General features: G+C 44.1%; 1 protein-coding gene across 1 annotated transcript in view; it reads right to left on the bottom strand.

Annotated features, from left to right (window-relative positions):
• Nucleotides 1–24,986, bottom strand: part of FLNB (filamin B) — a 92,676-nt gene that overhangs the window by 62,139 nt on the left and 5,551 nt on the right. The window contains exons 4-11 of the mRNA XM_056804280.1: nucleotides 20,528–20,646; nucleotides 19,592–19,669; nucleotides 15,541–15,703; nucleotides 13,089–13,286; nucleotides 10,994–11,131; nucleotides 5,936–6,062; nucleotides 1,570–1,706; nucleotides 656–849 (exon numbers count right to left, since the gene is read on the bottom strand). Coding sequence (XP_056660258.1) covers nucleotides 656–849; nucleotides 1,570–1,706; nucleotides 5,936–6,062; nucleotides 10,994–11,131; nucleotides 13,089–13,286; nucleotides 15,541–15,703; nucleotides 19,592–19,669; nucleotides 20,528–20,646 — 1,154 coding nt within the window. The remainder of the gene's footprint in view (nucleotides 1–655; nucleotides 850–1,569; nucleotides 1,707–5,935; nucleotides 6,063–10,993; nucleotides 11,132–13,088; nucleotides 13,287–15,540; nucleotides 15,704–19,591; nucleotides 19,670–20,527; nucleotides 20,647–24,986) is intronic.

Here is a 24,986-nt window from a genome sequence, read left to right as displayed (position 1 = left end):
GGATAGATCAAAGATCAAGAGAAGGAAAGAACCCCAAAAGTCACAGGGTTCCACTCCCCTCATTTTACAGATGAAGAAATGGAGGCCCAGGGTGACTTGTCCAAGGTCACATGAATAACATCAGTGGCAAGATTTTAACTCAGATCCTCCAACCCCAGAGATAACCCTCATCCCCCTTATCCCTCGGTCAACATTCATTGAGCGGCTAAAGTGGAGTAGAGATTCTGGCAAGGACTTCTGAGGCTCCCTAGTCACTATAGAAAGGAGGAAGTGGGGCCCAGGGAGAACTGCCCACAAATACAGAAGAGTAAGTGGCAGAGGTAAGATGGGAACAGAGGAGGGCCTCTGACTCCAGACCCAGGTTCCTTTCCACTGATAATGGACCAACAAGCATTTATTGATCACCTACTATATGCCAGGCACTGATGATACGAAGCCAGAATCTGCAAAAGAAGTTTATATTCTCACAGGGGAGATAACACCCATATATGTAAGAAATACAGACAAATACGAGGTAAGTTGTTGGAAGGCCAGGACTGCCGAAGAGATTGTAACTCAATATTCTGGGCAGTCTTTATTTACATTTTTTGGATAAATGTTGGGGAAGGAGTTGGGGGGGGGCAGAAGGTTCTGGGGCACCAAAAAGCTTTTTCACCAAATCTGGGTTGAAGTCTCCTGAGGCTGGCTGGATGTAGGCCATGTAAGGGCTGTCCTTGATGTCCTCATCATCACACATGATATGGACGGCGTACTCCCCCGGTTCCTTGGGCCAATATTTCACATCGCAGGACCCATCATTCTGGTCATTGTATTCAATCTTTGCCTGGGATGGACCTTCAATGGCAAATCCTAAGAGATGGCAAGAGACAGGTCCTATTGGAGGTCATGTGGAGAAAGACAAGCCAGAGCCTCAGAGCCAACAGCTCCATCTCCATCTCCTGCAGAACGTGTTCCCCATCCCTGGCCCCAAACATGGTGCCATCTGCAAAAGATTAAACGAGGCTGGGGTCCAGTACAGGCTTTTAAAAACTCATGCACACAATCTCACTCAATGGAGTTATAACCGGGACTATAGAGGTTTCTATTTCAAGGAAATGAGTCATTTTTCATCGGCTGGTCCCAAGAGCTACAAAGCAGACAACTCCTACGGGAGGTCAGAAAAAATTAAAAATCCCTTTTAGTTATCGATCATAAAAAAACTCATCACTGTCCCCAGTCATAAACTCTCAATATCTCTTGTTACTCTGGTGGGATCATAGGGGCCACTAATGACTTGGGATGATAGATCTAGAGCTAGAAGGACCCTCAGAAGCCATCAAGTCAAACCCACTTTGCAGATGAGGAAACAGAGACCTGGACATTTGAAGTGATTTGATCAAAAAGTTAACAAAAACCAGAGGTAGGACTTGAAACCACGTCCTCTGGAACACAAGCTAGTATTCTTCCTACTATACAACACTACTAGAAGTTTATACTTAAAGAAGAAGGAGATAAAGAATTCGGATAAGAGTACGTCCATGGGGCTATCAATATTAGCCACAGGACAGACCACTTTTTTCACTAGCTTACCCAAGGATCCAACTTCTGAGCCAATGGACTCCACCACGAAGTCGGCGGACCTCCCAACGATGCCTCCATGGAGACCAGGCCCCCAGGCTCTTACTTTCTGGACATCTGCCTCAGGGCCCACTTGGACTTCAAAGGGACTAGAAGGAAATACAAATGAGGAAACATCCTAATAACTGAGAATTGAATTTTTTCTCATTTAATATTTTTTAGCATTATTTTCTTTTTTAAATTGAGTTCCATATTCCCTCCTCCCTTCCACTGCTCCCCCACCCACTGAGAAGGCAAGCAATATGGAATCAATTATACAAGTGAAATCATGCAAAACCCATTTCCATATTAGCTATATTGCAAAAGACTCATGAAAAGAAAGTAGAAAATTATGCTTCGGTTTGCACTCAAGAGTTCATCAGTTCTTCCTCTGAAGGATGACGGCATTTTTTTTCATCATGAGTCCTTTGGAATGAAAGGAATGATCTTGGATCATTGTATTGATTGGAGTAGCCAAGCTTTTCACAGTTGAACAACAGGACCACATTGCTGTTGCTGGGCCATTGGCGTGCCCACTTGGCTTTGCATTGGTTCATATAGGTCTTGCCATGTTCTTCTGAAATCATCCCCCTCGTCATTTTTTAGAGCACATCCATACTCCAGCCCAATCATATGCTGTGACTTGTTTAACCATTCCCTGAAGGATGAGTATCTCCTCCATGTCACGTTCTTTACTACTGCAAAATAGCTGCCATAAATACTTTTCTACTTATAGATCCTCTTCCTTTGTCTCTGATCGCTTACAGATAGAGACCCAAGTAGCGGTAAGGATGCAGTTTTATAGCCCTCAAAATGGGTCTAGTTCTAAATTGTCTTCCAGAATGGTTGGACCAGTTGACAATCCCACCAACGACTCATTAGCAGATCTATTTTTAACCCGTTCTCTCCAGCATTTGTCATTTCTGTGAGCTGTGAGGTGGTTCTTCACAATTGTTTTAATTCATCTTTCTTTAATCAATAGTAATCAGGGATTTTTTCAGATAACTATAGATAGCTTTGATTTCGTCTTCTGAAAACTGCCTGTTTATATCCTTTGACCACTTATCAGTTGGGGAATGGCTCTTATGTTTCTGAATTTGGCTCAGGATATATTTGAAAAATGGTTGCTTTAATCAAGAGACACTTGCTAGAAAAAATTTTATATTGCTTTATAGCCTAATTCCTTTCAATTTTTTTTGTTTTTAAAACATTTTATTTGGTCATTTTCATACATTATTCATTGGAAACCTTTCAATTTTTTAATGTAGTTTCCCTGATTATCTCTTTTAATTAGGTCTATTTTTGCTTCTGCTTTGTTTGAGATGATGACTGCTACCCTTACGTTTACTCCTACTGGAACATCTTGGATTCTTCGCCAGCCCTTTATTTCAATGCTATGTCTATTTCAAGTGTGTCTCTTATATACAACATATTGCTGGATTCAGGTTTCTAATCTATTCTGCTCTCCCTTCCATTTTATGGGAGAGTTCATTCACAATTATGATGAATGAGCATTTTCCCTGCATCGTTCCATTCTCTTCTGTTTCTCCCTCTCTATCACCTTTTATCCTGTCCTGCTTTAAAAATCCGTCTTGTTTTTTGGGTTTGGTTTTTATTTAAACCCTCATTTTCCATCTTGGAATCTACACAGTATATTGGTTCCAAGGCAGAAGAACGTGAAAGGCTGGGCAATGGGAGTTACGTGACTGGCCCAGGATCACACATCTAGTCCATTTTGTTTTTAACCACCACTTCCCTTCACTTATCCTCTCTTTTTATCATCTTCCCCTCACTCTACCCTTTCTTTTCTGTCCTTCCCTTCCTATTTCCCTATTGTGCCTTGCCCTGACCTTTTTTTTTTTTAAACCCTTACCTTCCGTCTTGGAGTCAATACTGTGTATTGGTTCCAAGGCAAAAGAGCAGTAAGGGCTAGGCAATGGGGGGTCAAGTGACTTGCCCAGGGTCACACAGCTGGGAAGTGTCTGAAGCCAGATTTGAACCTAAGACCTCCCATCTCTAGGCCTGACTCGCCATCCACTGAGCAACCCAACTTCCCCCTTGCCCTGACCTTTTGATGGTTCTGACACTCCAAAATTTGATTGTAATGTTGGAAGAGTTGAGCTGGGTTGTCTATAATCCGCCATCTTCATCACTGAGAATTGTTAACCAACCTGAAAACTGGGGGAAAGCCCTTTGCCATTTTCACTGTGCTTTCTGCAGATGAAGTCCTCCCACCAGTCCAAGGGGATGAGAGCCATCTAGAAAATGCTTTCTCCTTAAGATCTCCTTCCCTGAAATGGAGAGCTCAGGTCCTCCTGCTCACCTCTTGTTTCCTGCACCTATTGAAGGGGGAAGCTAAGGCCTGATTCATACCATTCCCCATGGTACTGTACGCATTGCAGAAAAGGTCTTCCAAACTGGGGATCTCTGACTTTGTCTTTAAAAAATATTTTGCTAAGCATATATATTTCAATGTAACTGGTTTCCTTGATAATCCTTTGTATTTTATTTTGTGCAGTTAGAATTACTGGGGGGGGTTTAACCCTTGACTTAGAACTAATACTGTAAGGGCTGAGCCATTGGGGTTTCCCCTAAAAACTATTGTTCTAAGAAGGGGTCGATCCGTTTCACGATAGTGCCAAAAGTGAGGAGATCCATGGCAGTCAGAGACAGCCTCAGACACTTCATAGTTGTGTGACCCTAGGCAAGTCACTTAACTCCTTGTCTAGACTCTTCTGACTGGAACCCAACATTTAGTATCAATTCTAAGACAAAGTAATGGTTAGGAAAAAACCAAAAACCCTAAGCTCTGTGGTAAGAGAAGATCAAAGAGAAATTTAGCTAATTAATTGAAGAAAACATGTATTACTCTCTTTCAGATCGTCTCCCTGGTGAAAATGCTTCTTCACAGTCTCCTTTCCTGGATCTTCTTTTAAATCACAGGAGCTTCCCCTTGGGCTCTTCTCTTCTCCCCACTATCTTATTTCACTTATGATCTCATCAGCTTCCAAGGATTCCACGACCATCTCCATGTTGATTTATTCTCAGATCTACTTTTCCAGCCCTAACCTCTCTCTCATTCTCAAATCTTCCATCTTCAGGTATCTAACAGACTCAATAAACTCCAGTGGCTTCCTCTCACTCCTGGGGTCAAATACGAAATGTTCTTGGCATTCAAAGTCCTACATAAATAACCTAGGTCTCTCCTACCCTTCCAGGTTTATAATCCCTTCCTCTCCAATCCAGTGGCACTGGCCTTCTTGCTCTTCCTGGAACAAAACCCTCCATCTCTCAGCCCTGGACATTTTCTCTGGTTGTCCACCGTGCCTGGAACCCTCCACCTCCTCCTCTTCACCTACTGCCTTCCCCGACTTCCTTAAAGTCCCACCTAAAACCCCGTCTTTGGCAGCAAGCCATTCCCAACCCCTCTAAAATTTGAGTGTCCTTTCTTTTAATTATTTCCTGATTTTCCTACATATCATTTATATGAATGGACTCAATGCCCCTTTAGATTGCAAGCTCCTTATGAGCAGAGACTGTCTTTTGTCTCTTTTTGGCATTTAGCACAGTGCCTAGCACAGTCTAGGCACTCGGGAAACGTTTACTGAATTCTATAAGATTAATGTCAATTACCTTGTTATTTCCTGCCCCTCCCCAGCTCACTCATTACTTCATCAGTATGGAGGACCCCCAGAAGAAGAAGCCCCTCCACCAACATCTTAGAGAGCTGCCTGGGACGTGGCGAGGCTAAGTGGCCCATGTTCTACCCACTGTAACGTGCTTAGTGTCTCCCAAGTCAGAAAACTCGCCTTCAAAGCCTGCTTCTACTCCTTGCTTCCCAAACGATCTCCTACTGCTGTGAGATTATGCAATTTCCATGGAGAGGTACCAGGAAAACCCCACTAAGAAAAGTCCCCGACTGGCTCCCTTGTTTCTTCAGGTCCCGAAGGATAATCCCAAGAATGAATTCCACCAAACGGTAAGAATGGCGGCCGACATGGAGAGTGCTTTAAGGCTTACCCGGAGAACAGAGTCGTCAGTCATGGAAAAATGAAAAAGTCTCCTTTTAGACACATACGCGTCCTCTTGGCTGGCCTCCCTCCCAAAGCCGCTCCTGCTGATTTAAAGCAGGAAACTGAAACCACCACCAGCTTTTTGATTCGTTTGACTCCGGGCCAAATGTCTGCTGCTGCTCTCCAAAGACTTTCAACAAAGCAGCTCTCTTTGCTTTCCTTGAATCCGGGAAATGATTAGTTGGTGGCTTGGACCTGCTGGGGTCCCAGACTTGATGGGGAGGGGCAGAAACTAGAGCAGAAGAGCAGCCGGGGCCCAGACTCACCTCTTTGGAATGTTGTGTCCACCCCACGTGATGACCACGACGTATTTCCCAGGAGTTCCTGGATAGTACTCAAAAGCATAAACGCCATTCATGAAGCCCTTTTGTTTCACGAGCTCCTCCAGCCCCTCTGAGGGAACACACAAGGAGAGACAAAGGCTGCCATTAAATATCTGCATCCCCAGCGTGGGCAAAACTGATGCGGGCAGACGGAGGTAGAGAGGAGAACGTCGAAGCCTGGCACCTGGGAACTCTGTGGCTTGGTAGGGTCACAATACAGCACTGGTAGGCTGCCAACATACAGAAACCGAAGCCGAAGCATTTATGGAGCACCTACTATGAGCCAAGGCAATGGGCTAAATGCTCTATCTGGCCTCAAAGTCCCAGAGTTCAAGTCCTGCCTCTGACACAAAATGACTGCTTGACTCTGGGCAAGTTGATGAAGTTTCCAGTCTTTTATGCAACCGGTTAGCCCTGGACTAGGGAGAATAATGACTCCTCAGAAGTGAGAGAGAATGGCTTATAGCCACTGAGCTAAAACCAGTGACCATCTTTTAGAGAACCATCACTTTGAAGAGTATGAATTCGAATACAGGAGCCCACTTCAGAGCATTGTTATTTTTTGCATTTCTATTGCTGTAAGCCTCCGCAGAGGTGCAGATCACTGCAATCCCAGAGCCAGTCCCTGTCTTGGGAAGGGCCAAGCACAGGAAGCTACATCAAAATGCGAGCACACGTGGAAGGCTGGTTGAGAATGTCCCAGATACTTGCTGGGAAGAATGGATGGCCTTGCAGTGAAAAGGAAGTTCAGACCATAAGTTTCAAACTGGATCCATGACTGAATAGCCAGGATAGATGGATCAATATAGAAAAAAATAGCATAAACAACAAATTAAAATAATTTTGAGGAGGATCTGTTTTATACCACACAGTCTAAATCTACCTGTGTCACACTGGCAACATGGCTACCCCTTCCATCCATGCAACTCAGCTATGACTTGGCAAACAGTCTTCAAGAGTGACCAAGGACCTTGGGTAAGTCATTTAACCTCCACTTCCTAGCCCTGACCTCTCTTCTGCCTTGAAACCAATACACAGTATTGATTCCAAGACAGAAGGTAAGGGGTTAAAAAATAAAAAAGGGAAAAGAAAACATGGCCAAGATGGGCAATTCTTCACACCTTTGGCCAGTCTAGAGATAAACCTCTTCAAACTTAGCTAGGCTGGTTCTCGGACAGCAGATAGCCAGTCCATGACCAGACCCATCCCTGAAGCCTTTCTTGGCTTGAAAGCAAACCAACCAGAGCTTAGATTGCCTCTGACATAGGCCTTGAGAACCTCAAGTCAAACTGAGCAGGAAGCCCTCAGGGGATGCCAAAGTCTGAACCAATTAAATTCAATGCTGGTAGGGCAAAGGATGATGTTGTGAGTAGCAATAGTCTTCATGGAGACTCAAGTCATTAAGCCTTTATAAACACCTACTATGTGCCAGCAGCCATCCAATAAACTAGAGGAAGAGGAACCAGAACGATCACGTCCTTTTGTCTCAGAGATCTCATTACTTAGGACTCTATCAGAAAATGATTAAAATGTTTTTTAAAAAACTAAAACCTTCAATGTGTAAAAAAAAGAAAAACAAAAAACTTCCTACCCCCATTGTGACTTTATTTGGAATAATAGAAACTACAGCTGGGGTGGGGAGGGAGGGAAGCAAATCAGGATGGAATCCATCCAGATGGGGAGTGGGAAGGGCCCTTCGAGGCCATCGAGTGCAACTTTTTCATTTTAAAGAATGGGAACCTGAGATGCAGAGAAAGGAACTGACTTAATCATGGTGCCAAAGCTCAGATTTGGACTCGGGACCTCCAAACAGGCTTAACGGCACATCGTTATGCCAGAAACAATATTAAGAATCCAATGAAATATGGAGAGAAAAACCAAATATTACAGCTTGAAATGAAATTAAAAGAGCTTACACATGCCTCCTAAATTAAGGGGAAAAGCAGCCACAACTATTTCTAATTATATACACACTCGCACAGCAAAGAGACTGCTGGAGGCAAGGCGCTGCTCGTTTTGACTGCTGTTATTTCGTCCAAGTTGATATTTTTAATCAACATAGAAAGAGTGCAGAGTTTAAGACGTTACTTGAGATATTATTTCTCATTCGATCTGAATGTTGGTATTTGTTAAACAATCAAATTCATTTACAACACTGGTTAGAGGGCCAGAACTAGTATCAGGAAGACTCGAATTCAAAATCTGTCTGAGCCATTTATTAGCTGTGGAATTCTCTGTGCCTCAGTTTGCCCATCTATTAAATGGGATGGAATTGGGAGAGAGGAATCTTACTGGTTCAATTTGCTCATTTTGGAGGTGAAAAGTGAAGTCTGGTGAAGTGAGGTGATTTGAATAATGACAATCACACTGGACTTAGAAGGTAGTGAGTTCCCCATCAGTGGAGGGGTTAAAGCAGAGAATAGAATGATCCCTTTTTTAGAGAATGATGGAGAGGGGAAACTAAAGAAGTAGTAGTACTAAAAAGAAGGGTAAGAACACAGGCTCCAGAGCCCAAGGGCTTAGGTTCAAACCCACTGCTCATGTTATGATTTTGGGCAAGTGACCTAATCTCTGGGACTCAGTTTCTTCATCTGTAAAATGAGAAATTGGCTCCTAAGTAAGATGTTATCCATCTCTAATCATGGGTATCTTGAGAAAAATGAAAAATCATACTGTTTCCCCTTTCATTTCCAGTGATGTAATGCGGGTGACTTCAGAAAGTGCCCATTGACCTAAACTTGAATCCTCCTTTGGGGGATGAGGGGAGACGGAGAGAATAAGCATTTATTAGTAAGCCTACTATGCGCCAAGTGTGCTAAATGCTTTTCTGACAAATATTGATCATCTATTAAATATCATGGCAAACATTTGATGCTCACAACTGTGGGAGGTAAGTGCGATGATGATCCCCAGTTTACCATTGGGGAAATTGAGGCAGGTGGATTTCAAGTGATTTGCTTGGCCCCGCTCACATACATGGCTGGTGAGTGTCGGAGGCTGGATTTGAACTGAAAGCTCTAGGGAATGCCACTTATTTCACAGCTACGAGGGCAAGCCTGTCCCAATCCAAACGGGCCAAGCAACCCAGAAACACTGAATTGGAAAAGCGCTCGCCGACGTCTTCCCAGAGAACAGTTTTAGGCACTGAACTGAAAACGCGAGTCTGAGCCACCAGGCAGGAACTTGCTTGATGTTTTCCCTGGTGGTTTGGCAAAGAAAGGCTTTGAGTCACCGCTGAAGGGACCCAAGGTCAAACAGCTCTTCAGTTCTTGTTGCAACAGGCCCAGCACAAGGGCTGCCCCCACGCTGCTCCGGCATCAGCCGCCTGGAGCCGCAGCCTCCCACACAACAAGATGAGCCCCCGTCAGGAGGGATTCAGTTCGATTGGTCCGCTCACTTCAGGATGCCTGCCCTGACCAAAGCTGGGAACACCAGGGAGCAGCAAGCACCAGCAAGCACGAGCCATGCTGGGCCCCCAGGCTGAGCTGGCTGGAGCCATCTTTGGCTGCTTAAAAACAAATAAGTAAATTAAAAACGAGCCCCCCAAAATGTGGGGATGGGAAGAACAAAACCCCCATCTCCCTCGAAGGAGAACAAATACCTGAAGACAAAACAAGGCTGACTCCTTCGGCTGAGAAGCCAAAATGGGGGCTGGAGGGGAACTTGGCCCACTTCCACGATGCCCAAAGCAGAGGGAACTGCTTTCCAGAACTGATCGACTTTCAGGAAAATGAGCACTCTAAGCACCGGCTTTCACAAAGTGACGGCAAACTCCTTAAGGGCAGGATGGGGTTGGGGTTGGCTTTTCTCTCTCCAAAGCCGACAATGGCACCTAGAGCCTAGCAGCCACTCAAGGACGGTTTGCTGAATGGAGCTGAATTAATACTCTAAGGAGCCCAAGCCAGCCCAGCCCCAGATCCAGAACACCATCTGTAAAAGGGAGTGGCCATCCAAGCTTTCCTCAATGGCTTTTGGGTGCCAGAAGAATTCCAGGCCAAAAGGAAAGGGAAGAAGGCCAGCACTGAGTGATCAAGGGTAGGTGCGGTCAACAGCAGGCAAAGCCAAGAGGCCAAGCTGCCGGCGCCCTCAGCATCCCAGTGATAACGGAAGCACTTCCGGTGTCTCAAGGGTAACAATATGGCGCCCCACTTCTCTCTATAGAGCACTTCCCTATAGTGTCATCCCATGCAGACCTTGGACTAATCTTCGATGTAGGGAGGCATCATCCACCCAACAAATGAGAAAATAAACTCACTAATAGCACACTTTTTAAGTGCCTTTGAGGTGCCGGGTGCCATGCTGGTGCTGGGTTAGGGGAAAAAAATGAAAAACGAAAAACGGACTCTGCCCTCTCGGATCTTACTGTCCACTGGACCAAGACAAACACTCGAGAGAGGGCAGGTGACTGGCTGGCAGAAGGCCACATCCCAGGACTCTAGAACTCAGCTCTGCTTCAGAGGAGTCAGAAGGGACCCCAGAGGCCATCCAGGCCAATCCCCTCATTTTACAAATGAGGAAACTGAGGTCCAGACAGATTAAGTGCTTTGCCCAAGGCCAGGTTGTTGCACCATTACAAAGAACAAACATGGCTCCAAACAGGAGAGATGACAAGAAATGTATGCCCCACTCTTTGCAGAGGTGAGTGAGAAACACGCATTTTAGACTTTCTCCATGTGTTAATCAGTTTTACCAATTTTTTTTTTGGGGGGGGGGGATTAAAAAACATTACTGGTTCCATAAGATGTCTCCCTGGGAGGAGAGGGATGCTGGGGAAAATTATAGTCTGTCAAAATGGTACCAAAACTCTTTTCCCCAAATGATAGTGGTGCCTTCCCTCTGTGATTATCTCTAATTTATCCTGCATCTACCTTGTCTTTATGTAGTTGTTTACACGCCGTCTCCCCATTTGGACAGCGAGATCCTTGAGATCTGGGCCTGCATTCCCAGGGCTCATCAGCTTGGTTTGGCTTGACTTGACAGGAAGGGGGGGACGGTACTTACTGGGCCCTCTGACCGTCACGCTGAGCTCCCCGCTTCCCGCCGATTTTGTGTCCACCTTAAAGTCGGCCGTCTCTCGGATCCGCACCCCCTTGGGCTGCAGGCCTCGTCCGCTGGCCCGACAGGCATTTGGATTGCAGGCTGCAAACACATTTCGGGCATCGAGTCAGTCTTCCGTTCCCAAGTCAACATTCCCCGGCCAAGGCGGCTCGGAGCCACCTTCCACCAAAAAGCGTTTACTTTACAGGAAGAAAGTGCTGACAAACCTCCCCGGGGTCCCATTTGGAGGACCCTCAGAGCCAACACACACAGGAGCGGAGCTTTGTCCAGCCACGCCGCAGAGGGAAGCGGAGCCCCAGTGAGCCTCCCACCGAGTCCATCTTGGGAAAAATGGCGGATCCCTGCAACGCCCACGGCTATGCCCCAAAGCCCAATCGTCGGGAACCTCCTCCTTCTCCAAGACGACTTTTAACCCCCAACTAATGCGATTTGAAACGTCAGACCGGGTGCCAGATTCTGTCTGGGTCATCCATTTTTAAAGCTTGTGTTCTTCCAGAGTCAAGAATCAAGACGTGTCATAAAAACGACCAGCCAAAAGCACCCGAGGGTCCAACACAGCCTGGGCTCATGGAGCCTCGGGCTCCGGAACACTACGGTCTGAAGCGGTTGGCCAGGGCACAGCCCTGAATCCTCACCCAAAAACTGCCTTTCAATGGATTCTGTATCAAATTGAAAGTGGGATTTTTTTTCTTTAAGTTCAAAGGAAGGTCAAAAATTGCTTCTGAGAAGGCTACAAAATGGAAGGCCATTTTTCAAGAAATGGAATGTTATTTCAGATCGAAATAAGAATAATAAAACTCACAGGAAATGCTTCGGAAAACTTGATGGCAAGTTGGAAAGTCTCATTGGCCAAAGGTAATGGGGGATAACTGAACAAAATGGGTAAGAGAAGGCGGTTCTTTCTTAAATCCTAACGGCCAACTTCATGGTCCCTCATCACTGGAGAACACAGGCAGGTGTTGCCCATTTCGGGCTTCTCTGTCCCCAGAATATAGAAGAACCCCAACTTTTAGGAGGGGAGAGGAAGGTATTTCCTATACATGGGCCAATGACCTCAGCTGTTTGCTCCATAAAGCAAAAGGCCAACTATTCAAACCCTTTTATGGGATTTTTTTTTACTTGAATACTTTGCTGAAATATATCTCAGAGAGACAATATTGCTTATGATGCTCAGTTTCAAGGGCAGGGAAAAATCAGCTGGCCATAAGGGAAATAAATCTTGACAGGGCTCCGCTATAAAAAAAGATTCTTGCCTGGCAAGGGGATCTTGGCATCATTCAAAAGGCAAGAAAAATGCTAGGACGTGTGACAGACTCGGAGGGCGAGTTACAATCGACCTTTATGGTCATAACATTAAAAGGACCAAGACTAAAGCAAATCAGGTCATGGGCTGACAGTGGGCATTTCCCATAAGGCCAGTTTCCAGAGTGCTTTTTAACTGCCATCAGACAATACTGTGGCTACCAATATCAGGAGGCTCCATCTTGTTCCGATTACGATTCAGAGATGACCACAGGGCTTTGGGTTTTTATCCAAAGGGATCACAAATATAGCATGCATGACATGCTACTACTACACAACTCAAGAATGGACCAGGACCATCGCCTTGCCCACCCCTTACCAGCAAGCCATCTGGGTACCAGCCCCTCTCAATTATTCCTTGTGAAGTCCAAAATTCCCCAAATGAGACGGCTCGGGAGAGAGAAGTCTGCAGAATGCAGGAGCAGAGGACAGAATAAGGAGGAACTGAGTTCAGAACTGGTTTAGGAGAGAAAGAAGGATTGAAAATATAAAAGGCAGAAGTGAGAGAAAGAAATCTTCTCTTTAAGTTCACATTCTCTAGAGCCAACGGCACCAAAGAAAGCACAAATCCTTTTGTGTGGTCAACTTTCGCGCCATTTACAATCACAAAGTCACTTTTACTATATGAGAAAAACATGCAAGGAATTCCCCCATCAACCAGATTCCTAGGGAGCCCATGGTGATTCAGCTTACTCTCCTAAATAATACAAATAAATAGAACTATGAAAGCACTTACCTTCCCCAACATTCACCATAAAGGGGCTTTTGGGAATGGATTCTCCAGCAAATGAGACCTTGACCACATGAGGACCAGACTGAACGGGTTTGTAAGCACAGCGGTAGACCTGATTTCCCTTGTCTTCCATGGCCATTTCTACCGTTTTCTTGCCTTGGGGATCTTCCACTTCCACTTCAATGTCTCCCACACCAGCTCCTGCAGAAGATCCACCATTTTGCACGAAGTCAGACACCTTTCCCAGGAAGCTAACAACCCAAGAAGCAGAAGACTCTCCTAGTCTGTGCTGCATCATCACAACAGCTTTAGGCTTGGGTCCCTCTGCTAAAGATTTTGCACGAAAGGGAGAAGTTACCCAAGCCAGCATCTGGCTTTACCAAATTTCACAGCAAGAATTGTGTTTTAAGTCTTGTAACATATATCTTGTAAATCATCTTGGAATGAGAAAGCAAACTATGGCTGGAGGAAAAAATCCTTTGAGGAATTCAAGAACCTAGTACCAAGAAAATGGCCAAGTCAGCCATTTGTTCACTTGGTAACCAGAGACAAGCTGCCTAATTGTTTGATGCCTCAGTTTCCTCATTTGTCAAAAGATAATAGGCTTGTCTTAACTCCCTCATAGGGTCTTTCACCCAATAAAATGAATACCAAAGAGTCTGAAAAAGCATGAACTACTATAGAAATGCAAAGAAAATTTCCTACCCATTATCCAAGCTCAGAAGGGTGGTGGATGCTGGGTTTACTTATAAAAGATTCTTTGAAAAAGAAAAGTTCTTAGAACAGAAAACTAACCTTTTAAGAGATAAGAAGTCTTGAGAAGTTGCCATTTGAGTCTTTTTGTAGTTCCTTCCTCCTGCCTCACATCGCTTCTTTGGTTTCCTTCCAGACTCATCTTACTGACTCTTTCCTGATTCTTCTTGCTGCCAGTACCATGCCCCTCCCCACCTTGGGCTCATTTTGGGCATCCACATACATACAGCTATATACTTAAGTACACATACATGCACACACCTGTATTGTCTTCCTTCATAGAATATAAGCTCCCTGAGGGCAGAAACTATTTCCATTCCAGCTCTCTGTACCCCTCAACATTTAGCACAGCACCTAGCACAGAGCAGATGCTTAAAAATGGCAGCTTGGTGGATATAAAATCTTAAGGCTGCAGAAGAGAACTCTCAGTGAACAGCTTCCAGGTAGAAAGTTGTGTTAAATTCTCCTACGAGAGGCAGCACAAAATGGCATTTACTTAAGGAATATTGGCTCAGCCCTCTCTAGAGATTAAAACTAGACTCCGCGATCCCTGATTACATTCCTACATTTATTGAGTCCTGGAAGATAAAGGGCACTAAATTGCTCTCCAAGGTCTCTGGTGCCAGAGCTCTCTCCAAGCAGGCAACTCTGAAAAAAGCCATCGCTCCTCTTTTTTAACTTAGAAGATCCCAGAGGAGTCCATCCTCCTATCTCTGTAGGTCTGTCTCTCTCCTATCTCCACGGAAGATAATTGCTAATGATCAAGAATGGCTCTGGTTCACCTGTGAGAATCTTCGACTCTGCTGGGAAAAGTCGAATCCATTGAAGTTCCCAGATTCTAAACCAGCGGCAAAGGTATTCCACTAAGACCATCAGCTTAGTTTGGGTTCTCTGCCTTGACAAATAACGTCTCCCTGGCTTATGAACTCCTTTTGGAGGCCTATCAAGGCCAGTCCAGCCTGGCCTGCTTTCTTGGACTGTCCAGTTCCTTGGGACACTTGTTTCCTAGTTTTGTTTTGTTCAGACCTGTGCAGTCTTCAGCCCCCAAAGCAGAAATACCACCCAGTCTAGGCTATATCCCATCCCCTCCCACCAAAAGAAGGCGTAGAAGTCATAGTCACTAAAAGATCACCCTAGTGTAGATATCAATAATAAGGAAATGGGTCTTGATCAATGGCACATGTTAAACCCAGTGGAATTGCACATCAGATATGGAAGGGGGTAGAGGGAGAGGAGGGAAGGAACATGAGTCTTGTAACCATGGAAAATTATTCTAAATCATGTAATTAAATTAAATTTAAATTTAAAAAAGAAGTTATAGTCAGCAGCCTTCAATTTGGGCTCTGCAAAAGCAAACTCCAAGTTCAATCCAACTTTGGAAGGTCAAGCTAAGTCTTAGAAGTCATTTCAAGTGACTCTTCTTATAAAGGGTCATTGTCAGGCCCCAGGTAGGAGTGCCTGGCATCCTTTCCCCTCCCCTGGCATCATCTGGCATTTAATGTTCATGCGCTTTTCTCTCCAACGAAGCTAAGCTCCTTGGGGGAAGATGGGGATTTTGAGCTGAAAGGGACCTTGGAGGCCTTCTAGACCAATTGCCTCCTTCCACAGGAGAGGATATAGGCTTGGAGAAGGGAAGGGACTCACTCAACAGCATGAATTTAGAGAAAGACCCAATTTGCATTGGAAGAGAACGTCCCTCTACCTGCTGTGTAGATGTCAAAGAAAGTGGCCTTATTGGCGATGTTGCCGGAGGCTTCCAAGCCTGGTCCCTTTGCGGTCACTTTGCTGGCATCGCCCTGGGCTTTGTCAACATTGACCTCAAACGGACTCTTGGAGATGTGCTGACCAGCAAAGAGAACTGTGACCTGCAGGAAAGAGAGAAAAGGCCTTTAGTCATGTCCAACCCCACTGTCACACAACACCAATGGAAGCACACTGATGACCTGGGCTGGCCATTTGGGTCCTAGCAAAGAGATGAGGAAACACTCTCTCCTACTCTTGGTGGGGAGATGGGGGCGAGAGACACAGAACCCTGCATACACTGTCAGACCTGCGTCTGGTTCTGCTAAAGTGCTTCTTCAGTGTGCAAAGAAAGACTTCAGCAGAGTAGGAGGAGGTGATGCCTCGGGGGAAAGAAGTCATGAACTGAGTGTAACGGAAAATCAGAAAGATGGAGGAAAACCTTAAAAAAATAAAAACATGAAAAAAACAAACCTGTTGCGTATAAAGGGACCACAGCTTTAAAGCACGAAGAGAAGACCTCAGAGGCCATGTAATCATATTACAGTGAGGCAGGAAAAGGTGGGGAGTAGGAGGAGAAAAAGAAGAGGAGGAAGAAGAGGAAGGAGAAAAAGAAGAGGAGGAAGAAGAGGAAGGAGAAAAGAAGAGGAGGAAGAAGAGGAAGGAGAAAAAGAAGAGGAGGAAGAAGAGGAAGGAGAAAAAGAAGAGGAGGAAGAAGAGGAAGGAGAAAAAGAAGAGGAGGAAGAAGAGGGAAAAGAGTAGGAAAAGGAAGGAGAAAGAAAAAGGAGGAGGAAGAAGAGGAAGAAAAGGAAGAAGAAAAGGAGAAAAAAGGAGAAAAAGAACAAAGAGGAGAAGAATCAGCACTTAATTTGTGTTTCAAGATTTGCAAAGGGCTTTAATTATACATTGACTAGTAATCTACTATTCCCAGATTAGGAAACTGAGGCACAAAGATATTAAATGACTTGTCTAGCATTGACACAGTTAGTATCTGAGGAAGTATTCAGACCAAACTCAGGTCTTCCCAACTTCAACACCTCGTCCCTAATTAAAAACCCATTTCAACATCAACTCCCTCGTGCTGTAGGGGGAATAAAGTAAGGCACGCAGGGGTATTAGTCTGAGAAACAGGACCAGATTCTGGGGCTCATGACTCCCAGGTCCAGCCTCTGCCCTAGTTTGACAAATACAACATTCAAAGTTAGGAATACCGATGCTCAGAAATGATGGGTCAAAGTATTTCAATTCAAAACTCCAGATAAAAAGACCCCCTTATCCCAGGCACTCACCAACCGTTGTGGCAAAATTAGAAAAAAATACGAATTTGTGAAAACAAAAGGAAAAAGACAATCATCTGAGCTGGCAATCCTGAAAATCCTTCCCCAAACATCTAAGCTTGCACTCGGGGGTAGGAGCTAGTCTGATGAAACACAGTCCCACCCAGCCCTCCATAACCACGGCACAGCATCCCTTGCAACACTCAACTTGAAATACGTGATGGAGCTCCAAAGCAGATAGGCTTCTCCCACCCAGAAAACACAGGGCAGGGAGCCCCAGTCTGGAGTCAGGAAGACCCAAGTTCAAAACAAGCCTCAGGCACTTTCTAGCAGAGCTGTGAGCCTGAGCAAATCATGTAAACGCTGTTTGCCTCAGTTTCCTAATACGCAAAATGGGGATAATAAGAGCGCCTCCCTCAAAAACTTGTTGCCAAGATGAAATGAGTTAATAACCAGAAAGTGCTGAGCACAAGGCATGGCACAGAGTTAAGTGCTGTATAGAGGTTCTTTGCATTGAAGACCTTTCAAAGACCCAGCGTGCAGGGACCATTATCCTAATAGGAAGCCAAGGAAGAGGATGATGGATGTGAGTTCATTAACCAACCTCTATGTCCTACACAAGGCTGGGAATAGGGTATTTCTGGCCCAACGTGGTGGTGGTGAGGGGGGATAGATATGTCAAGGTCTCTGCCATCAGGAAAAGCTCGGGCTCTGGGGGCTGAGGCCAGGAGATCAATCCCATCTCTGACATCCGAGACTTGTCCAACCTGGAGTCTCCATTCCTTCCTCCGTGAAAGGGGGGAATCTGGACGTGATGGCCTCTGAGGCCCCTTCTAGCACTAAAGCTCCGATCCTATGATACCACCATGGACCGCGAAGGAGCCGAAATCATCCATCTCCCTCCCGTTAATGCAGAGGTGGGGGATTATGATTGTGGAATGCTACATACATACATAACACACACATTGCTTTCCTTGGCTGAACTGCTTTTGTTCCCATTACTTGTTCATCTTTATTCCAAGAGATGGGTCTCTGGGAAGGGGAAGATAGAGGAGGATGTGCAGAAATGAGCAGCATATCAGACACAAATGGTATCAAGACTCATAAGACCAAAATTGGAGATTTTAAGCTTGTACCCTGGGAAGATTTGTATGAACAGATGCAAAGTCAAGTAAGAAGAACCAAGAGAACAACACACACGATGACGCCAACAATGTTAACAGAAGATAAAACGGGGCACCTGAATTCTACAGAACGAGGACTAAGCTTGGTCCCAAAGAGGAGAAAATGCCCCCTCCCCATTCTTTCCCTGGATAGGAGGGAGGCCACAGATGTGGGTCACACTGGCAGGCTCAGCTGGGATTGCTTTTTACTTTATTGCTTGTTATAAGGAATGGCCCTCTGAGCAGGGGACAAAAAGGTCATATATTTAGAAATAGAGCAAATGGGATTTTTATTCGTTGAAAAATTATATTTATAATGATCCGATATTATATAAAAATTATATATACCTAAAAAAAGCTGACATAAAACAAAAGATATAAATATCTATCTATATCTACATATTGAAATATATGTATGTCTTCAGATATTATAGATAATCTGTTGTTTAATCCTTTGACACTCCATGCCATTTTTTATCCAGCTCATTTTACAGATGAGGAAACTGAGACAAAGGGGGTTAAGTGAATTGCCCAGGGTCCCACAGCTAGTGTCTGGGGTCAGTTTTGAATTCAGGTCTTCCTGATCAGTCCTGGTACTCTATCCACTGTGCCACCCGGCTGTCCCACATAGATGGAAGGGAGAGGTGCCTTCTCCTAATAGAATGACACTTTGGATCACTCACTTCCATTGGAGGTGGCTCCCCTAACGGCTACGTCTCCCTGTGAATAACCATATCTTACAGACCATCACCAGTCTAGATGCCACCAAAGGCACCATGAGAAAGTTTCCAGCAGTCAGAATAAGAACGTCAAGACCAAAAGCAGTCAATGATGTATGGATAGAGTGCACAGACTGGAGCCAAGAAGACCTAAGTTCAAATCTGGCCTCAGACACTGACTAGCTGTTCGACTCTGGGCAAGTCGCTTCACCTCTGACTCAGTTTCCTCAAATGAAAAATGGGGGTGACAATAGCACCTCCCTCGCAGGGTTGTTTGTGAGGGCCAAATGAGATGATATTTTTAGAGTGCTTAGTACAGAACCCGGCATGTAAATAAATGCTAGCTATTATTTTTATAATTATTGGTTGATATTATTAGTTGGTTATTAATTATTGGTTGATATTAGTTCTTTCACCACCTCCATGGGACTTTGGACAGGATACGGTCCCTCTGCTAGTAAGCTTTGGAGTATTCCTCTCTGTTTCGATTTCTTGGTCCCTTTCTTTTCCTGATGGGGATTTTTCAGGGTTGGGATTGTAGGAAAATGCTCGAAATGATCCCAAAGCTAAGTGTTAACAAATTATAAATTATTTAAGCTTCCCCAGGAATGCCAGTTTAGTCATTTATCCATCCAGGAAACAGCAGAGTTTGGTTTGGTTTGGGTCTTTTTAGCTTTTAGAAATCTGCTTAAAGCAAACTTAAGCATCCCTTCTCATGGCATAGGATGTCCAAAGTGAAGTTCAATGACTCCAAAACAGTTAGCTACGATCTCCAGTGTTAACGTGCAAGGGTTAAAGCTCATGCTCGCCTTTGGATCAACTCAAAGGGATCGCCCCAGCACCCCAAATCTTACTTTGTGAAGTCCTGTGACCTTAGGCAAATATTCCACAGAATATGTCTTGTTCTTATCACCGTCGGGAGTCACTTGTGCCTGGAAGCAGAAGCACCAAGAACAGTTAGAGAATGCAAGAAATGGCACAGCCATAGTCAACATCCTGCTGGGCCAGTCACTGAAGCCATTCACTGGCTTATTACCTCCGGTCATCTCTTGTCCAAAGTATACCTAAAGCCAACAGGAGTTCTCAAGTCCTAAGCAAATATTAGTGGCCCCCGAGGCATAAATTCAGGAAAACAAAAAACTATACCAAGCTTTTAATTCATGGGAGGCCTGGAGGTCCCTTATTCATTTTCAAATACACCCACCCTTGTCTTCAGAGGATAAAACCTCTTAATCCTAGAATAATGATGTCCAGCCTTCGATAATGGTGACACCGCCATATTGGAAAGCCTCTACAACCAAAGTACCCTTTGTATTATTAAAAAAAAATACATATATATACATATATCTTCCATCTTTTATCCCCTCTTCCAAACTATGTTTTAATTATTTTACATGTATTTATCCATATACTTATTATTTCATTGGTAAAAATTTCCAAGAGGAGAAGTATTATTTCATTATTGCCTTCATATCCGCAGGGCATCAAATAGTGCACAGCCCATATCGGGTGTCTAATAAATGCTTACTGATGTTGACTGAATGAGAGCTGAATCTATCCCAAGGAAATCTCTCCCCCAAACAGGAAGTCAAAGGTCCTTTTGGTCTCTGAGTATCCTAGGAGAGTCCACCCAAAGTTCTACCCAGGAAATGATTCCAACCACTAGTAACTATGAATGCTATTGGGAGAAAAGGGGGAGCAAAAGTTGAAGGGTAGCTGATCTGGCTTTAACAGAGGCACTGTGACAAGCACTGATCCAGAAAAGAAGTGGCATCCTCTAGCCCACCTACCTCTTCTTTGTTGCCCTCGGGATCTTCCACAATCACCATCACATCCCCTTGCCCGGCACTAATGGTGTCCACTGTAAACCTGGCCGGCTGCTTCACCATGTTCCCATTGGGCTCAATTCCTGTTAAATAGTCACAACACGAGTTACCAAAAATGCCAGAATGGTCATCCGACTGCAGTTGGGCCATTAACTTAGGCAGCATCCAGATGACTGAAAGTCACATTTACGAAACCGGCACAGCCAAGCGTGAGCCCCAGAGGAAGACCTGCCTTCTCACCCATGTCAGCTGCTTGGCCATGGCCAAGATACAACCTCACTGCCTCGCGCCACTCTCTAAGGGCTAGGAAGACGGATGATCCGTATGCTCAGAGGGAATTTCCACACTATGCTGATGAAATCACAGATTTGGAGCATCTCCAGAAAATGATGAAGACAACCAGAAATACCCCATCATTCTTCTTGGGAAGACAGAAAACTCCCCTTCTAGCCAAGGTTCCAAGCCATCTACAGTCATGATGAGTCTACGATACGAGTGAGAACTTGAATATGGTCAGGGTAAGACAGCTGCCAGGAATCACCTGGTATTACCCATTAAACCTGCTCTCAATAGCAGAAGAAAGAGGGTCCTGAAAGCAGCCAGCATGAGTTTCTGACTTGGAGAAAGTGGCCACCATCATGGATTTCCAAAACATTCCTCTATTGGGTCCATTTTGGTGGAGAAAAGCTACTGTACCATGATGGCGAGATCACAGAGGCTACTTTCCTACACAGCCAAGACAACATCAGCACCAAAGCCCTCTTGGGATACCTCACCTAGGCATGGGCTTACAGAAGGCTTTGCCAACGGAACCAAGTTCTGGCAAGTTTTACCCCTGTGGAAGGTGGTGATGAAACATAAAATCACACACCCCAAACTGGAAAATGTAAAAAAATGGAGACTTGAACCTAGGACTCCAATCCCCAGAAGTCCTTGCTCACTTCCCAGAATGCTTTGTAATCGTACTGAATTCTCACCTGAGCGAGATCACAAATTATTATTTAAAGGAGTTCTCCGCCTACTGAGGCTCTCTTTCCTACTTCTGCTTCCCAGCAGACACGTCTCTCATGATGTAAGTGAAATTGAATGGGCCTCTCTGGGCCTAGACATGTGCTTTCTTATTCTGTATTTCCATTAATCCTTAACCTTTAATAAACCTCATAAAATATAATACTCCTTGACAGAGAGAAACTAATTTTAACTCTTACAAAAGGGACTTGGGAAGCTACCTAAGTCAACCCTTTCATTTTACCCTTAGGACCAGTCCAAGTTATTCTCAAGAGATGATCATCAAAAGGGGCATCTGGGTGGCTCAGCGGATCAAGAGCCAGGCCCAGAGGGGTTCAAATATGACCTCAGACACTTCCTAGATGTGTGACCCTGGGCACACCCCCAATGCCTAGCCCTTACCATTTTTCTGCCTTGAACCAATACATAGTATTGATTCCAAGATGCTATGAGTTAAAAAAAAAAAGTGAGTTCCACAGGGGGCAGCTATGTGGTCCAGCAGACAGCAAGCCAGACCTGGAAATAAGAAGTCCTGGGTTCAAATCTAGCCTCAGACACTTAATGCTCTTCTGCTTGGAACCAATACATAGTATTGATTACAAAATGGAAGATAAGAGTTTTCTATTATGAAGATATATTATTTTTCCAATTACATAGAATAAATTTCCACATAAATTTTCTAAGATTACATGCTCCAAATTTTCTCCTTTCCTCCCCATCACGGAGCTGGCAAACAATTCAATCTGGGTCATACATGTATAATCATGCAAAACATACTACCATATTGTTCATTTTTGTAAGAGAATCATCACATCAAACAAAAACTCAAAGTAAAGGGAAGAAATCTTATGCTTCGATCTGGATCTGACTCCCACAGTTCTTTCTCCAGAGGAGGACAGTTTCTTTGTCGTAAGTCCCTCAGATTTGTCCCAGATCATTGCACTGTGGAGAGGAGCCAAACTAACCCAGTTGGTCACTGCACAATATTGCTGGGACTGTACAATGTGCTCCCAGGCCTGTTTTTTTCACTCTGCCTCAGTTCATGGAGGTCAAGACGAGGATTTTTTTATAAAGGATCCTAAAGCTCTGACGCTTTTTATTGACTGTCATTCGGAAGCTGCTGGTTCAAGTAGGAGAGCATCTGCTGAGCTGGGAAAGAACCGCAATCTGCGGCAATAAAGGGACCAGGCACACGAATAGAATCGGGTTTTCTTGAATTATTATCTATCAAAATGTTTTTCTCAAAAACACAGCTTGGGAAAGCTGTGAAGCAAATTGAGCAGCATTTCAACTTCTCCTCATCTAGATGAATGGCCCCGTGACCTCCCTGGTTTGGACATTCCCTCTAATTGCATGGCAGCTGCCAGTCGTTATTAATACAATTAAATAATGAATGCGGGTGTATCTATCCTAGTGGTTCTCACTTCTGGCTCTTTTTAGCCATGCTTTCAAAAATAAAGTCCTGGTAGCTGACGAAAAGCCAAGACGGACCATTTCTCGCTAGAAAGAAAACCCAACTCGCAACCACAACGAAAATGGAAATTTTCTCTCCTTTAGTCATTGAGACGTTGCTCCCCGATGAACAACACACTAACCCGAGGAGAATTAGCCTCATTTTCCAAGAACTTTGGCTGTTTCAGGCCCTTCTGACACATAATGGGACAGGTGTGATGTCTCAAGGGCCAGACTTTCCATGGAGGCAGGCATGGCAGCCAGATGTGCTCCCACCATGGCTGCCCGTCCTGGCTGGCTCCTCAAATAGCTGCTTTGGCTCCTCCTTGACACAAAGGCAAAACGGGACAAAGCCAGAGATGAAGGAAGAGGGCAAGCCGCCGGATTCCTGAGCTGCAGTGAGGGGCGATGGAAAAAGGAACTGACTCATGGGGGAGAGGAAATATGAAAGCTGGTGATAAGCTCGTTACAAACAAACCAGGAGTGCCCCAACCAGATTTAATCCCTCTCATCGGCTCAGTCTGCAGAAGGACTGGAGGATTTGTAGCTCGTCAGCCTTTCAAGGAAGCCTAACCATGAAAGTGGGGAGGGGAGCCAGAGCCCAAATCCTCCCCCAACACCACTAGCTTAGAGAAAGCGCAGATGCTTGGCTTAGCCCTGGGGAGGCAGTGTGGCCCAATGGATAAAAAGCTGGCCTTGGGGTTGGGATTTAGGGTCAAATCCTGCCTCTCTGAGGTTCCCTACTGGGGAAGACTCTGGGCAGGTCTTTAATTTCCTCTTTACCAAAATCCTGAAAATAGGAGCAGCGACTTCCTATTTTGTTGTGAGTCTGAAATGAGAAAATCTGTGGAGAACACTAGATAAATTTCAACTGTCATTGATTAGAAGAAATCAAATTTGCTTTTAAAATTCAAAGGCAGTGTGGGCAAGAGGATAGAGTGCTGGACTCTGAGTAAGGGAGATGGGGGAGGGGGCTGAACTTTTATTATATTTATTATGTTATTATACATCATTATTTAAATTAAATTAATTTAATTTTAAATATGTAAAATATATGTACATATAAAAATGCATGTAAGTACGTATATTAGTACACATATATTTTATATTTTTATATCGATAAAATATTTCTATATAAATATATATTTTTATATATGATGTAGATTTTATATTGATGAATATATTTATATACAAATCTTTTATTTATAAACATTTCATATCAATAAACATTGATATAAAACATTTTATATCAACAAATACATTTATATAAATATATTTATAAATTTTATTGATTTAAATTTATTTTGAAATATATTTTATTATCATAACTCTAAGTATCAAGTTGTTACTATCCTATTAAGAATTATCACCAAGGGATGAGAATTTCCTAGAAACCCAAGAAGGTTTATATGAACTGACACAGAGTGAAGTGAACAGAACTGGGAAAACCATTCATCCAAAGTAACAATATTTAAAAACAAGTAACTTGGACCTGCGTAAGGAGTCTGACCACTACAAGGACTGTCTCCAGAGCAGCAGAGCACCCATGTCCTAAAAGAAAGGATGGACTCAGGGTACAGAATGGGGCTCTTTTTTTTTTTTTACACAGCCAACGATGGAATTTGTTTTGCTTGGCTAGCATATTTATGACAAACATTTCATTTTTCTTTTCTTTTTTTTCCCTATTTGTGGGGAGAGAGAGTAGGTAGAGAAAAGTGATTTTTGTTTGTCAAAAAAATGTTTCTTAATTTAAAAAAAAGCTGCCACCATCTTAGACCTTTGTTAAAAATATATCTTCTCCAGGCTATAAATCAGATTATGTTCAGGGAGAAGATCTCAAAGTGATTTCTACCCCTACTTTATTTTTTAAGGCAAACTGGCACAAGAACTGTAAGTGCAAAATGGAGACCATTGCCAGGAGGTTTCAGCAAAGTCTTGCTCTTTACATCGGGAAGGAGCATCA

This window comes from Monodelphis domestica, chromosome 7, assembly GCF_027887165.1.
Source record: "Monodelphis domestica isolate mMonDom1 chromosome 7, mMonDom1.pri, whole genome shotgun sequence".
Classification (NCBI taxonomy): domain Eukaryota; kingdom Metazoa; phylum Chordata; class Mammalia; order Didelphimorphia; family Didelphidae; genus Monodelphis; species Monodelphis domestica.
Note: the sequence above shows the minus strand (reverse complement) of the source record. Positions and strands in the feature narration are given on the sequence as shown.